Genomic DNA, 15,914 nt, shown 5'->3' on the forward strand with positions numbered 1-15,914 from the left:
TTTGGAATATTTTATGTGGAAAAAGTTGATTCATACACTCAGAGTCACAGTCTGTCCCATTAGTCTTGTTTTTTCAGTGTCCCATTAAATTACTACTAGTTGTTAATTCTTTGTTTACAACAGAATTTAAGTAGGAGTAAATCAAGATGCTTTGTCCAACCAAAAAACTTCATGGAATTGAGTGAGGCTCCCGGCATTGATGCCAGAGATGTCAATCTCTTTGGACTACTGTAGTCACATTGTTTGTCTTTAATTTTGACCTAGCTGCTTGCAGAAATTTTCAGTAACCCTGATCGAATTGGTGCACATGGAATTTGTCAATGGTGAAATGGATGCCAATAAAATAAAATTTTCTCAATCAGGTTGCTTGGTTAATCATTCAGATGTTTTAAGCTGTTTAGCTTGCAGACAAAATGTGACAAATTATTGGTGTTTATCTGTTTGACTTTGTAAGAGTTGCAATGGAACACTTTGGTCCTAAGAGCACTAGGTTTCTTTCCAGAATTGCACATCAATAATGTTTGTACCTAATTTAGCTTACACACTGCTATCCGATCCTTCCCCGGAGCAGTATAGGACTTTCACATATTCACCCTTGATTGGAAGGTAGCAGTCCATTGATTATGTCAAAATGACTCGAATCATTTTTCTCATTCATGGTGTGATTTTGTGTTTTTGTCGGAGCAGGCCCTTCTTTGAAAGAATAGCAAAATGTGAAGAGGAGCTTTCTGCATTACATGACCATTAACAAGCATTTCTGAAATGTCAATTGTCAAGCATATTTCATGACTCAAAGAATTAGAAACAGTGGAAATGCAATGCCGGCCTGCTATTTGCATAAAAATACTTCAACATGGTTTTTCCATTTAGTACAAAAGGAATTACCTTTCTGATCTTAGCGTGTCAAATTGCCAAATGGAGTTCTATAGCTGGTCATGGGAGACTCTTATTATACTATATATGAAAGGTGAGTTAACTGTTCACAACTGTTCATGTAACAGTAAAATGACGATTTTGCCCTTACTTTTTTCTCACAATTTCGGCCTGCCATAAGGGTTGTGAAAAGGCTATTCTGCCCCTGGTTTTCTACGACAATTTCCAGGCTGCCGAGTAGAGTCGGTATTTGGACTTGATTGGGGCCTATTGAAACAACAATTGCTGCTGGATATACCGAGTCACCGACTATGAATTTTTTATTTATCATTTTTTTTTTTTTTTTTGTGGTGTGTGTGGGATTACTTTAGAATGATCGAGAGAGAGCGAGAGAGAAAAAGAGAGAGCGAGATACAGAGCTTCAGTTTGAGAGAGAAATAGCGTGAGAGAGAGAGAGAGCGAGACAGAGAGCTTCAGGCTGCGTTCTATCTACCTAGGGATAGAGAGAGAGAGTTTGAGATTGAAGAAGAGGCAGACGGGAAGAAGTTGATACTCCATTCGAACAGAAATTGAGTGAACTGATCATCCCAGGTATTCTACGATGGGTTCGAATTTGTTTGATTTACTTTTTTGTCGGTCTCTTAGCTTTTCCATCATCATATATCACCGTTTTGGGTTTTTCCTGTGTTCAAGAACCAATCTAAGTAGTTTTCAATTAACCTGGGTTTGGATTTTGTGGTTTTCTTTTCAGCAAAAGCAATAGAAGAGTTTGGTTTCTTTTCTTGGTAGGATTTGGATGTTCTTCGGTTATATCATATTGTGGTTTTCGTTGTGTTATTTGTGTCTGAATTTTATCTGATATTAAACGGTGGCTTCCTTGATTTCATGGATTTTTTATCTGATATTAAACGGTGGCTTCCTTGATTTCATGGATTTGTTTTGTGATTTTTGATCAGATTAGTGTATGCGATTTGGCTTTGTTTGGTAGTCTGGGTTTTAACATTTAATCGGTTCCAAGATCCAATCTTTTTTTAAGATTCTGAGGGAAAAGGATTGGGTTAAAAAGAAATAGAACAGGTTTTGTTTTTAATCTTTCTCATCTTTGTTATCGTTTAGTGAATTGTGAGTTTGTGTTGACGCGAAAGATTCATCATAAGTTGTATATGCTTTATAGTTAGCAACTGATGTATGAATACGACTGAAGAATGACTGAAGAATGGATCAGAATGCTTCTTATTTCAAATATAGGATGTAGGAAGTTGTTTTTGCTCGGTTTCCATAAGGATAATTATATTATCTAGAAAATATAGAATGTGTTTTTTTTTTTTTCTCTCCCTCTTTTTTCCCCTCTCTGCTTCTAGAGGCAGTTTGTTTGATTGTTCATATCTTTGAGAAATTGTTATGATAATTGATAGGTGAAACTCAATGTGTTATTATGGGTTTTCGGTTTCATCTATTGTTTCATTGTCTTCTGCAGTTCTCAATATTGTTGACTGGAATATTTGGTTGTTGTTGCTTTGTTGATTCGGTACTATTGTCTCTACCGTGAAGGTGATCAGGTATGAGCTTTCGTTCTTATTGTATGTGGAAGTATGGTTTTATATTTTTGGTGTCTTGGATTTTGAGAATTAAGATAGTTACAAACAAGTATTTGGTTTATCATTGAAAGTATAATCTTATGTTTTTGGTATGCTGCGTTTTAATCCTCAAAGGTTAGACTGCTAATGAAAGTAGAGATTATTGTTTTTTACTGTATTCTTTTTTTTGGGTTGTTTTTATGTAATTCAGACTGAAAAGTTGTATATAGTCAGGCAGTTGGCAACACCATTTTTTTTTAACTTCTAAACATCGAAGTTTTAGACTTGAAGCAGTTTGTTCCAAGGTTAGCATTGTGTATGTATGCTAAAGACAAACCAGCTCTGGAATTTTAGTTGGTAAAGTTCTTTTCTATTTCTCTGGTGAATGCTATGTCATGCGAACAAAATTTATTGAAATGAATTGCTTACGGTAGCTTTTTTGTTTTTTTTTTTTTTTCCTTCATGCCTATGTATGGAGACAAGTAAATTTGGTGCAGTTTAATACTTGCGCTCATGGTTGTAATTACTTTCTGTTTTCAATAAGAAAAAAAACAACTTAATGTTTGTATTGTTTGCTGCTTTATACTTTTCATTTACTGGTTTCTTAATAGGCATCTACTAATTTATTAAAGTAAGAACAATTTCTGTTCTGATTCTGTTTACGAGAGCTTATGTTAAAGTCAGTTTTTATTGTCTAATGATTGACTTTACAATTTTGGTGTTGTTTTGTTTGTGTTTTTTAGATTTTATGCAAAAAAATTTCCATACAAGTTTTCTGGCACTGTTCCTGTGGATATCATTTGTTATTATTTTGGTGTCGTGTTCCTCATCAGGTTTGTTCTTTTTATTATTTATAGTTAAGAATTTGATTTTAATTGTTTTTGCAGTTTGGCTATCATATACAGAGATTTGTATATGTATGTGATTATCAACCTGTTCAAGTGGTTTTCTTTTGTTCTACAGATCTTAGGAACAGTAGCCTGTCAAGTCTTTTAACTGGTTTGGATTCAGGTATGAGTCTGTAATTTTATGTTTATTATTTTTGTCACATTTTGCGGTTCCTATTTGGTAATCAAGATTTTGTGCTTGGATTTGGAAATGAAGTATGCATGTGTTTTGATTTGTTTCATGTTCTTCAGTGCTGTGAGACATACAACCCTGTTTTAGTAAATGTTAAGAAATAAAATGCTTTGAGTTTACACATACGTTGGAGAATTATGAAGTATAATTGTTTGTATGCAGGTATGGGTCCGAAGAAATGGACAAGAACAAAGAGACTGTTAGAAGACAGTTATTGTCAAAATCGTAATAATGAAAGGGAAATGCAAGCAATTCCTATTTCTGATACTGCTGAAGAGCAGGAAAGTCATTTTACCGGATCAAGCCGTGGTGAGTGAGCATTAGCAAGTTTCGGATATTTTTTTCAACCATTTTGATCATTTTTATCTATTTGGTCAAGTTCAGTTATATTTGATTTAGATTTTTGTACTGTTTTATATGGTTTCTTCACTTTGCTTATTATAAATGTGGATACCAGTTTAGACTTGGTAAGCTAACAGGTTATAACTATGTTTTTGTAATCATTAATTAAATGGTTTTCCTGTGTGTTGTATATTATATTTTGTCATTCTTATCTTTGCATAAAAATATAATATGTAGGCATCCCTATTTGTTGTTGTACTTTTGGTTTTTGTATTTGTAATTCTCTCTCTGATTCTCAAAAAACAGAAAATGAAGGAAGCCTTTTTGATAAAATCTGAGAAACTCAGAGACAAAATCTGATTGTTTGCATGCAGGCACATATTCGAAGACACAATGGACAAGAACAAAAACATTGTTAGAAGACAGTCATTGTCAAAACGATAATGATGAAATAGAAATGCAAGGAATTCCTGTTTGTGATAGCAGTGAAGAACATAAAGTTCATTTTAGCAGATCAAGCCGTGGTAAGTATGCATTAGCAAGTTTCAAATGTTCATTTGAATGCATGGTTTTAGTAGAAACTTTATGTTTTTTGTGAGTGCAATGTTATTGATATCAGTCAAATTCCATTCGTAGGCATTCAGTTGGTGATGTCAAAAGAGAATCAATGTTTAAAACATCAGCAGAATTCCAAAAGTTATAGCACTACCAAATTTAACCATACTCCCAAGCGATTCAGAACTAGGGAACAAAGCTCAGTTGCAATTGCTAATTCAAGTTTGTCAGCTAATAGAATCTCAAATCTGGAGAATCCAGGTACCGTATGCAATTTTGAGAATTAGTTTAGTATCAAAGATGGCAGATAATATGTAAACGGTTTTGATACATTTATTTTGATTTTTATGTGCAGGAACATCACAAGTTTTACAAAGCTCCAGCAATTCTGAATTTGTAGAAACTGATGAAATTAGAGGTTTGATTTTTACATTTATTCATTGATCAAAAGTTAGATAATGTAACACATTTTTGTTTACAATGTCACTGATGTTTACAAAACTTTATATTCAGGTGAAGGTTTACATCTATTTGGCCAAGCTTCATACCAAAGAAGTAGAGCAGGTTGTTTTTGTGTAATTTCATTTGTTCTTTTCACTGAACAACAGTTGAATAAATTATTGACAAAATTGTGCAACTGTGATTGCAGGATCTACAATCAAATATGAGGATTCAGGAGATGCTATCCACACATGTAATTATTGCAACGCATGTTTCTGGTTTGGAGAAGCGAATAAACAATCGTCCTCAAGTGCGCCTCTAATCTATACAAATTGTTGCAAAAAAGGTCAAATCAAGCTTGAACCATCAAAATCAACACCACAATTTCTTGAAAGATTATTGGATCCGAATAGTAGTTCCGAAAGCAGACTTTTTAGAGAGAATATCAGGATTTACAACTCGATGTTTTCTTTTACATCAATGGGAGCAACAATTGATCAAAAAATAAATACTGGATCAGGTCCTTATGTTTTTAAAATTAACGGTCAGGTACATCATTTAATGGGTTCTTTATTACCTTCTAATGGGGAAAGTCCTAAATACGCTCAATTATACATATATGATACAAAAAATGAAGTTTTAAACCGTCTTAATGCTATTGATCCTACTCATACGAATACAAATATCAAAATAGATATTGTTGAAGGACTTATAAAAATGTTTGACGAAATTAATGAATTGGTAAAAGAATTTCGAACAATTAGAGATAAATTTGAAAATCGTTCCTTACCTTCGTTAAATATGACAATACTTAATCGTGAACCTACTGATAGTAAACAATATGAAGCACCAATAAGTGAAGAAATTGGTGGTTTAATAGTTGGTGATATTGGAGAACATAATTCCAATAGAGATATAATTATTGAATCAATTAGTGGAAATTTACACCGTGTTTCTAAAATCCATCCAAAATATATGGCATTACAATACCCAATACTTTTTCCTTATGGTGAAGATGGATATAAAATAAATTTACCAATGCAGCGAATCAAAGGAAATTCTACAGAAAGAAGTCAAAACATATCGATGCGAGCTTACATTACATATCAAATTCAAGATAGAAATAATGAAAGAAGTACTTTATTGAAAGGTGGACGACTATTTCAACAATTTTTAGTTGATGCTTATGCAACTGTTGAAGAAAGTCGATTAGATTGGATTAGAAGGAATCAAAAAAATATTCGAAGTGAAATTTTAAAAGAGCTTTATACCGCATCTTCAGCTGGAATTAATAACAGTCGTGATTTAGGAAAAAAAATTATATTACCCAGTTCTCATACAGGAAGTCCTAGAGATATGATCAATAATTATCAAGATGCGATGGCAATTTGCAGACAATATGGTAATCCAGATTTATTCATCACTTTCACTTGCAACGTCAAATGGCCAGAAATAGAGAGATATCTAAACAAAAAACCTAAATATAGAGCTGAAGATAGACCTGACATAATCTCAAGAATGTTTAAAATAAAATTACAAGATATGATTAATTATATTAAATCTGGAGAACCATTCGGAGAAATTGATGCATATGTTCATACAATAGAATTTCAAAAAAGAGGCCTTCCTCACGCTCATATGCTATTTTGGTTAAAAAAAAATTACAAATGTTATACAGCAGCTGATATAGATTCTATCATTTCAGCAGAATTACCAGATAAAAATATTGATCCAGAGCTTTTTAAAATTGTTAGTGAGTTTATGATTCATGGACCTTGCGGACAATTAAATTCAAAATCTCCTTGCATGCGGAATGGAAAATGTTCCAAATTTTTTCCAAAAGCATACTGCCTAAATACTATATTTGAAACAAATACACCTTCAATATATAAACGTCGTAATGATGATACAAAATTCGTAATAAAAAATAATGTACATATTGGAAATAATTTTGTTGTTCCTTATAATCCAAACTTATTATTACGATATAATGCTCATATTAATGTTGAATCATGTTCTCAATCAATGTTAATTAAATATTTATTTAAATATATTAATAAAGGTCCAGATCGAGCTCGAGTTTTACTATATGAAGATATGAATGATGAAATTACAACTTATCTTAATTGTCGATATTTAACTCCTCATGAGTCTGTTTGGAGACTATTTGAATATTCAATTCACTCTCGACATCCTGCTGTTCAACATTTACATATTCATATGCCTTTAGAACAAAATATCATTTTTAATGAATTTCAGTCCACTGAATCAATAATCAAAGAAAAAAGTGCAGAAGACACTACGCTTACTGGTTGGTTCAAAGCAAATGCAACTTTTCCAGAAGCAGCTGAATTAACTTACTCAGAATTTCCAACTAAATTTGTTTGGGATAATCGAAACAAATGTTGGACACCACGAAAACAATATCAAACTATTGGTCGAATAGCAAATGTACAACCTGTATTAGGTGAATTATATTATATGAGAATGTTACTAAATATTCAAAAAGGTTGTCGTGATTATGATTCAATAAAAACCGTTAATGGTATTACATATGATACTTATCAAGAAGCTTGCCAAGTTTTAGGTTTATTAGGTGATGACAAAGAATGGATTGAAGCATTAAGCAATTCATTATACACTGGAACAGCTTCTGAAATTCGACAACTTTTTACTACAATAATTCTATTTTGTGATGTTGCAAATCCCGAACAATTATTAGATTCATATTGGTTAAATATGTCTGATGATATTTTACATAATGCTAGAATCGAACTTCAAAATCCAAACTTGATTTTATCAGAATCAGAGTTGAAAAACAGATTATTATATGAACTAGAACAAATATTTAACAAATTATCAAGTTCATTAAAAGATCATCGGCTACCCATGCCTGATATAAATAAAATGTTAGATTTGAATAATAGATTGTTAACAGAAGAATTAAATTATGATTGTCTTCAATTAAAATGTGAACATACAAATTTAGTAACTCAATTAAATACATGTCAAAAAATTGTTTATGATGAAGTTATTAAAGGAATTGAAGAAAAAAAATGTAATGCATTTTTTGTTCATGGTCATGGAGGAACTGGTAAAACATTTTTATGGCATACAATAATAAGTAAATTAAGATCTGAAGGAAAAATTGTTTTAGCTGTTGCTTCATCAGGAATTGCCTCATTATTACTTCCAAATGGTCGAACTGCTCATTCTCGATTTAAAATACCTTTGACAATCAATAATCTATCAATATGTCCAATAAAAAAGGGCACTCATCTTGCAAAATTAATTAGTAAAACAGATTTAATTATTTGGGATGAAGCTCCCATGTCTAATAAATATTGTTTTGAAGCATTAGACAAATCTTTACGTGATATTCTATGTGATCCAAATGATATACAAGCTAACAAACCATTTGGTGGTAAAGCTATATTATTAGGCGGGGATTTTAGACAAATTTTACCTGTTGTTACAGGAGGAACTAAAGAGCAAATAATTGAAGCTTCATTAAATAGTTCATACCTTTGGTCGTCATTTAAAATATTTCATTTAACAGAAAATATGAGATTATCAAAAAAGAATTTAAGTGATGAAGAAAAAATGAATATTTCAAGTTTTGCAAACTGGCTATTACAGATAGGAGATGGTTGTATATCTTCAATAAAAGATCCATATGATCAAGATGCATCCTGGGTTGAAATTCCAAATGATATACTTATTCATACGTATAGAAATCCAATAGAAGCAATTTTTCTTGCAACTTATCCAAATTTTTGTAGTAATTACAACAATTTTAACTACCTAAAAGAACGTGCAATTATTACACCTCGAAATGCTATAGTTCATGATATAAATAACTATGCTATTAATTTATTACCAGGCGATAAAACAACTTATTTAAGCGCTGATAGCATCTTATTAAATTCTGGAAATAATGAAAACATAAATCTTTTATATCCAATAGAATTTTTGAATAAACTAGAATTTAATGGATTACCATCACATGAATTAATTTTAAAAATTGGAATGCCTATTATGCTATTAAGAAATTTAAATCAAACAAGTGGTTTATGCAATGGTACAAGATTGATAATTACAAAATTATTTGATCGATTAATAGAAGCAAAAATATTAACAGGAAACAACGTAGGCCAAAAATTTTTTATACCTAGAATTGTTCTTACTGCATCTGAAAACAAATGGCCGTTTATTTTTAAAAGGCGGCAATTTCCAATAAGACCATGTTATGCTATGACTATCAATAAAAGTCAAGGTCAATCACTAAATCAAGTTGGCATATATTTACTAGAACCTATTTTTACACATGGACAATTATATGTAGCGCTTTCACGAGTTACATCAAAAAATGGATTAAAAATTTTAATAAATAACAATAATGAGATACCAAATAAATACACTAAGAATATAGTTTATAAAGACGTATTACAACATTTGTAAATGCAATAATATGTCACATTATACATTTGCGTACATATTAATGTTTCTGTACTAAAATAAATACTGTCACCTTCAAATCATCTTTTGGCTAATTATTCACCATTCATACGTGAAATAAAAACAAGCAAAATAAACAGCCCAGCACAAAATCATGATTCACAAGTGAGAGAAGGCATTGTTTGAAACCTACCAGAATGTCTGCTAAACAAAAAGTTCAGCCTAGAAGAAAATCTGGCAATAAGCCCATACAGTTGAAAGAGCTTGAAGGTTGGGAAGGATTCTAGAGTTTACAATCAGACAAACAGTACTCTAAGGGAATGGAATCTAGGATTACATTTTTGCCCTGAACTATTCAATACATAAGAAATATCTCCACCGCCATTATCATTCGAGAAGCCTCTGTCAATATCGAGACCTATCTTCAGCCGACATCAACCTCCTCCGTCACAATCAAGATCGGAAAAGGCTTGGTAAGATTCGGGTTTCATCTAAACCAATTTCTTCTATCAAATCATCGATCTTAACTGATACTATATTATTGCATTCGAGCCTAACCTTTGATATTTTCGTTGTTAAACAGCTCCGAAACTATCAGTTTTGAGTCTTCCCAAGTTCTCAATATTGTTGACTGGAATATTTACCTGTCGTTGCTTTGTTGATTCGGTACTGTTGTCTTTACCGTGAAGGTGATCGGGTATGAGCTTTCATTCTTATTGTATGTGATTTATCATTGGAACTATAGTTTTATATTTTTGGTATCCTGAGTTTTGAGAAATAAGATAGTTATAAACAAGTATATAGCTTATTGATTGTATTTGGTTTATCATTGAAAGTATAATCTTATATTTTTGGTATGCTGCGTTTTAATCCTCAAAGGTTAGACTCTGCTAATGAAAATGGAGATTATTTTTTTTTTTTTAACATAGTTCAGACTGAAAAGTTGTATATGGTAAACATAGAAATTTTCAACTTGAAGCACTTTGTTCCAAGGTTAGTGTATTTCTAGCCATTTGACGTTGCAAGTGAAAGTGATGAACAAATTTGGATTACCATATTCTCTGCAAAGAGAGAAACAGAGAGAGGCAGAGAAAAGAGAGAAAAAGTAGATATTCAGGATTGAGAAAATGTAGGTGTGTTCGTTCGATTGGAATTTAATTGCTTCTGATTTTGCATGTCTGTAATTAGTTCCGCAGATTACAAACTTATCATCATGTTTGTATATAAGGAATATGTTATCTCACTCAGGGATTTATTTCACTATGATCCAACGAATGACATATATAAGAAGATAACTGATCAGAAACCTCTCAAATTTAGGACCCCAGACTGAGTTGCAGCTGCTTCTGTCTTCATTGCCTGTAGACATGAAAATGAGCCACACAGTGTAAAAATTACATTCGCTATTGGCAATTGCATGATTTCTGCAGCGTCTTTATGAATACCTTATCTTCTTCAATATATTCATCCCTGCATCCATACTACGTAGAAATTCATGATATATTCCCCATATGTTTTTCAGTGTGTCAAACTTGATCGGCTTGCACTTCATCTAGATTCTCATATTGCTTCATCCTCCATATTAAAAAGCAATGGGAAGATTTGCTTCTATCAGAGTTCGTTTAGGTATGCCCAATGAACTCTCTTTCCTTGGTTGATCCATGGAACCCGTGTCAACTGATATATGCTTCATAGACTGGCCAGTTATATATGTTGGAAATTATCTGCTTCACAATACCAATGACTGCAATTGTGTCATTGTATACATATGTGAGCAAATCTTTCTTTTACAGTGCATAACAACTGAGGAAGTGCACATCAACTTCAAATCTGGATGGGGAAGGATGCATAAATGAATCATCTGTGATTCCAGGTCTTGGTTTGCTGATAACTTCTAAACAAAGAAACCAGTCATGAAGTTCATGAAACTTGGTTGCACTGATGACTTCTCACACTATTAAGGTAAAAACACACATGATTAAATATGAAATTATTTTCAAGATATGCTGCATCATTAATGAATACAAGGTTGTTACTAAAAGACTTTTTTTTTCTTTTTTTTTTCCTGCTGCTAGCAGAAGTGCCGAGTTCTTGGACAACTGAGGAAATTGGGAAGGGAAACTTGATATATAAGCTTCAAACATTCTTCAAATCTTGCATACTCCATGGCTAGAGGGATGGAACTTCCATTATACAAAACACGAAGGTTAAATGAACGTGAAAGATATGTTTGAAACTGAAAACGTCATTTGATTATTGTTAGTTGTTAGATCACTTAAAACGACAGAAATTGATAATTGTTATACGCCCTTAAATGCAGTTATTTGTCTATACAAGCAGATTTATTTGTAATAATAGTAAGTCCCGCAGCAACGTGCGGGCAAATTTTCTAGTATAAATAAAGTGTGAGTAGCATTGATCCGGGATTACGACTATAAGGAATTTGAACCACATGAATGCAAGAGAAGAGAGTATTATAATAATCGCGGTTAATAAAATGATTTTTTCTTAATGGTGTTGGTTGTTAATCATCATCCAGAGGTGTGAGTCTGTTAGCTTGTTTATTGTTGATATGTGTTTGATGTTTAAGGAAAAGAGAATTCGAGAGAGATTGAATAGAGAATTGTGTTTCATTATTGAGAATAGGAGTCCTATATATAGGGATTACAAAGTACATGTTCTAATATTACGAGGAAAACTTAATCTAAGTAGAACTAGGAACTCTAGAACCTTCTCTCCTATTACTACTCCTATTTTGATTAGACACACTAAATCAATTTTCCTTCAACACTCCCCCTTGTGCCGCTCAAACTTGGTGGTGACGTTTCATCCGTTGCCTCGTTAAAAACCTTGCTCGAGTGAAAAACCATGTGGGACAAAAACTACTTCGAGGAGGAGAAAGGAGTGCAACACGTCCTTCATTCTTCGAGATCGAACATGTAGACATCATAACTCCCCCTGATGTCGATATCTCTCCCTGATTGCTGCAATCGTGGGAGTTCGGATAACTTTCTCAATCTGATGCTCTTCACATGTTTCTCGAAGGTGGATTTAGGGAACGACTTAGTGAATAAGTCCGCTACATTATCCTCTGATCGGATTTGATTCACTTCAATTTTTAGAAGTCATTGTTGTTGCTGATTATAAAAGAACTTAAGCGATATATGCTTTGTGTTGTCACCTTTGATGAAACCTAACTTCATTTGTTCAATACAAGCTGCATTATCCTCATAAATGCATATAGGTTCATCTGTGGTAGACTTCAAACCACAACTTCCTTAAATATGTCTAATTACAGACCTGAGCCATATACATTCACGTACGGCTTCATGTAGAACAATAATCTCTGCATGATTTGAGGAAATAGCAACAAGGGTCTGTTTTGTAGACCTCTAAGATATTGCAGCGCTTCCCATGGTAAAGACATAACCCGTTTGGGAGCGACCTTTGTGAGGGTTAGAGAGGTACCCTACATCAGCAAAACTCATCAAAACATCATTGTCGTTTTGATGGAAGGGAGTAGGGACACGCCGGCCACCATGGACAGCGCCGGCGTCGGCGGCCAACTCTTGGACGGTGGCTTTTTACCTTTTGGGGTCCAATCCCAAATTTTCGTCATTCCTTTTCTCTCTGTAGGGATAGAATAGGCCCACCATATCAATCGTACCTCTTAGGTATCGAAAGATTGTCTTTACACCAATCCAATGGTGGCGTGTTGGCGCAAAGCTATGTCGAGCTAACAAGTTCACTGCGAAGGAGATGTCCGGTCTTGTGTATTGAGCTAAATACAATAATGCGCCTATTGCACTTAAATAGGGCACTTCGACCTCTAATGATTCTTCGTCATCATCCTTTGGGCGAAACGGATCTTTTCTGAGTTTAAGACTACAACAGATCATGAACCGATCATGGGAATACTCACAGGCTTTGCTTTATCTTTATTAAAGCGCCTTTAGGATTTTCTGAGTATATGCAGTTTGATCCATCAAAATCCCATCACTAAGGTGCTCGAGTTCTAAACCGAGACAAAACCGTATTTTCCTAAGATCTTTCATCTCAAATTTGGATTTCAAATATGTAGCAGTTTCCTTTAACTCATCTAGAGTTCCAATTAGGTTCATGTCATCGACATAAACTGCTACGATTGCAAATTCGGAACTTGTTCTTTTAATGAACACGCATGGGCATATTTCATTATTAATATATCTCTTCCCAATCAAGTAGTCACTTAGACGATTATACCACATCCGTCCGGATTGTTTTAATCCATATAGTGAGCGTTTTAATCTTATTGAAAACGAGCTCCGTGGTTTAGAGCCACTTGACTTGGGTAATTGAAGTCCATCTGGAACCTTCATATATATCTTTGAATCTAGATCCCCATAGAGATATGCTGTAACCACATCCATAAGCTGCATGTCAAGTTTTTTGGAAACTACCAAACTGACAAGGTAGCAGAACATTATAACGTCCATTACGGGAGAATATGTCTCCTCGTAGTCGATTTCAGGGCTTTGTGAGAAACCTTGCGCCACGAGGCGGGCTTTATATCTAACCACATCATTTTTCTCATTACGCTTTCTAACAAAGACCCATTTATGGTCAACATGTTTTACATATGGGGGTGTCTGCGTTATGGGCCCAAACACATGTCTCTTTGTTAGTGAATCCAATTCAGCCTGGATCACATATTTCCATTTAGGCCAATCCGCTCTTCGTTGACATTCTTCGACAAAGCGAGGTTCAATATCATCATATTCTATAATTCCTTTTGCAATATGATATGCAAATGCATCATCAATAGCCATAGAATTTCTATCCATCATCTCATGTACACTAGTGTAATTCATGGAGATCTCTCTATTCTCTGGAGTTGGTTCTGACATTGGAGCGTCCCCCAATGATGTCTCTTTGACATAACCATAATCCGGAATATTCTCATGAGATGGATTATTTATATCGATGATTAATGGATTATTTTGTGCCAAACTAGCTTTTTTTCTTGGGCGAGAATCCATCGAACCTATGAGCCTCCCGCGCTTCCTGGCAGGAGTCGTGGGCCTAGCCACAACGTCACCATCACTGTGAGAGGGGACATTGGCGCCATGCTCAGTTGCCCTTGAGATGGCGTCATGTCCTTTAATTTTTAGGGACATCAATCCTTGCAGGCACGTTTGCGGCAGATATGTGTGATCTCGTCACTTTAGCGATATCAGAAAACGCATCAGGCATCGATTCTGCTACGTTCTGAAGATCGAAAATTCTCCGCACTTCAATTTCAGACTATACGGTTCGGGGATCAAGATGAGACAGAGTGGGGACAAACCACGACAATTCTTGTTGTTCCTGTTGAACATTTATGTTCTTATCTCTCCCTTACAACTGGAAGACTGTCTCATCAAAGTGACAATCCGCAAATCTAGCTGTAAAGAGATCGCCTGTCAAGGGTTCTAAGTAGCGGACAATAATTGGATAATCATATCCAACGTAAACACCTAATCGTCGTTGAGGACCCATTTTGGTGCGCTGTGGCTGCGCAATATGCACATAAACTGCACACTCAAATATGCGTAAGTGTGAGACATTAGGCTCATACCCAGTCACCATCTGTGACGCATAAAAGGGTTGAGTGGCAGTGGGCCTCAGACGAATAGGCACAGCTGCATGTAATATTGCATAACCTCGAGCAGAACAAGGGAGATTGGTGCGCATTACCAATGCCCTAGCGACCATTTGTAGTCGTTTAATAGCGGCTTCTGCGAGTCCATTTTGGGTGTGAACATGAGGAACTGGATGTTCAACATCAATCCCAATGGACATGCAATAATCATCAAAAGTCTTTGATGTAAACTCCCCAGCATTATCTAATCTTATAGAGTTAATAGGATGATCAGGGTGGTGAGCCCTTAACTTAATAATTTAGGCTAGGAGTTTAGCAAATGCAGCGTTCCTTGTGGACAAAAGCATGACATGTGACCAGCGTGTCGATACATCAACCAATACCATAAAATATCGAAATGGTCCGCATGGTGGTTGAATTGGTCCACAAATATCACCTTGGATTCTTTGCAAGAATGGTATAATTTCTTTAGTGTCCTTTGCATAGGATGGTCTCAATCCTAATTTTGCTAAAGAGCAGGCTTTGTAGAACGAATGATGGACTTTAGAAACAACCAATGAGGATTTTGGTTGAGCCATGAAGTCACAATTGACTTTTGAAGCAAAATTTAAAGTAGAAAGAGCATTGGTGGCGTCAATGCCACCTTGAGGCCGCAGGGGGATGGCGGCGCCGGCCAAGGATGGCCAGTTTTGGGGGTGAATGGCGCCGTGAGGCGAAGGGGCTTTTTCGATGTCCAAAAACTGATTTTTACTTCTTTTCGTTCTGAAAAATGTATGTCCGTGTGAAGTCTTTAATATACGGATCATCATATCACGACCTAGGTATCCTAAACGGTCATGTTAAAGCCTATATGTGTCAGAATCCCATAAATAATCTCTCATAACATGATTGGATTCAATTATGCGAATAGTGGTTGCACACAGCCCACTAGATTGACACATAAGTTTCTCTATGACTCGTTTATGTCC

The 15,914-nt window shown here is 34.5% G+C and overlaps 1 protein-coding gene across 1 annotated transcript; it reads left to right on the plus strand.

Annotated features, from left to right (window-relative positions):
* Positions 1-3,434: 3,434 nt before the first annotated feature.
* On the plus strand, positions 3,435-5,190 carry LOC112197045. The gene is made up of 7 exons (XM_040518817.1): positions 3,435-3,461; positions 3,693-3,839; positions 4,247-4,396; positions 4,509-4,688; positions 4,783-4,823; positions 4,941-4,991; positions 5,077-5,190. The coding sequence occupies exons 2-7, from the start codon at positions 3,695-3,697 to the stop codon at positions 5,188-5,190; spliced, it is 681 nt and encodes a 226-aa protein (XP_040374751.1). The 5' UTR covers positions 3,435-3,461; positions 3,693-3,694.
* The last annotated feature ends 10,724 nt before the right edge of the window (positions 5,191-15,914 follow it).

Source organism: Rosa chinensis, chromosome 4, assembly GCF_002994745.2.
Source record: "Rosa chinensis cultivar Old Blush chromosome 4, RchiOBHm-V2, whole genome shotgun sequence".
Classification (NCBI taxonomy): Eukaryota; Viridiplantae; Streptophyta; class Magnoliopsida; order Rosales; family Rosaceae; genus Rosa; species Rosa chinensis.